Source organism: Sinocyclocheilus grahami, unplaced genomic scaffold (genome assembly GCF_001515645.1).
Source record: "Sinocyclocheilus grahami isolate Dianchi unplaced genomic scaffold, SAMN03320097.WGS_v1.1 scaffold10206.1, whole genome shotgun sequence".
NCBI classification, from domain to species: Eukaryota; Metazoa; Chordata; class Actinopteri; order Cypriniformes; family Cyprinidae; genus Sinocyclocheilus; species Sinocyclocheilus grahami.
Genome location: NW_015513097.1, coordinates 6,781 through 7,600, shown reverse-complemented (window position 1 = coordinate 7,600; position 820 = coordinate 6,781). Strand labels below are relative to the sequence as shown.

Here is an 820-nt window from a genome sequence, read left to right as displayed (position 1 = left end):
ATACTAAGACAACATTGCTTTGAAGTGTTCATTGTAGTCGTCTGGGAACCTATAAACATCCGTTTCCCAGCGAAACTGATAAAGCCAACCAATCAGATTGCAGCTTGCATATCCAATAATACACACTCAGAAAACAGACGTGTGAAACCTTGTATATTTGCAGCGTGACCTCGGACTGCACTCCTCTCTTACGAGTGTGTTTCTGCATGAGCGCCAGCAGGAATGAGCACGTTAGTTCAGGGTCACTGGGGTCGTCGTCCTCCTCCAGCAGGGTCAGACTGTACTGAGGAGACCCTACAAACACACACATGTGAGTATAATACAGTGACAAGTCGTATGATATTTGTGTGAACAGTGATGCTCACGTACCTTGCTGAGGAATCCAGCATCCGTGATGCAAAGTGCAATTCCAGGGCTTTTTGTCTCCGCTCTCACTCAGCGTGTCTTCGCTCAGGTGACAAACCTCTAGCATGTCAAAGTTCTGGCAGAAATCTGCCAGAGACATCCTGATGGGCAGAGAGAGAAGACGATGAAGATACATCGGCCATCTAAACCAATCAGAGAAGAGCCTGAAAATGAATCAGCCAATCAGAATAGAGAGAACACCAGCTCACCAGAACTCCCCGTCATTACGCTGGATTCTCTGCACACGCTGCTGCTCTTCAGCGCTCACCATATTCCACTCGATCCTAAAACACATCATTAAACAACAAACACACTCACACACACGCCTGGCGAGACATTTTCTTGGCTACCTAAACAGAGAAATATCACAGACTTCTTTTATTTTATTTATATATATATATATATATATATATAT

At 44.5% G+C, this 820-nt stretch overlaps 1 protein-coding gene across 1 annotated transcript; it reads right to left on the bottom strand.

Moving 5' to 3' along the window:
• Window positions 1-148: 148 nt before the first annotated feature.
• Window positions 149-684, bottom strand: LOC107578438 (calpain-3-like; the record flags this gene model as incomplete). The annotated part of the gene is made up of 3 exons (XM_016264392.1): window positions 615-684; window positions 370-506; window positions 149-294 (listed from the first exon to the last, which is right to left on the bottom strand). Coding segments are annotated over exons 1-3 (345 nt in total), but the record flags the coding sequence as incomplete, so codon positions are not given.
• Window positions 685-820: the final 136 nt, after the last annotated feature.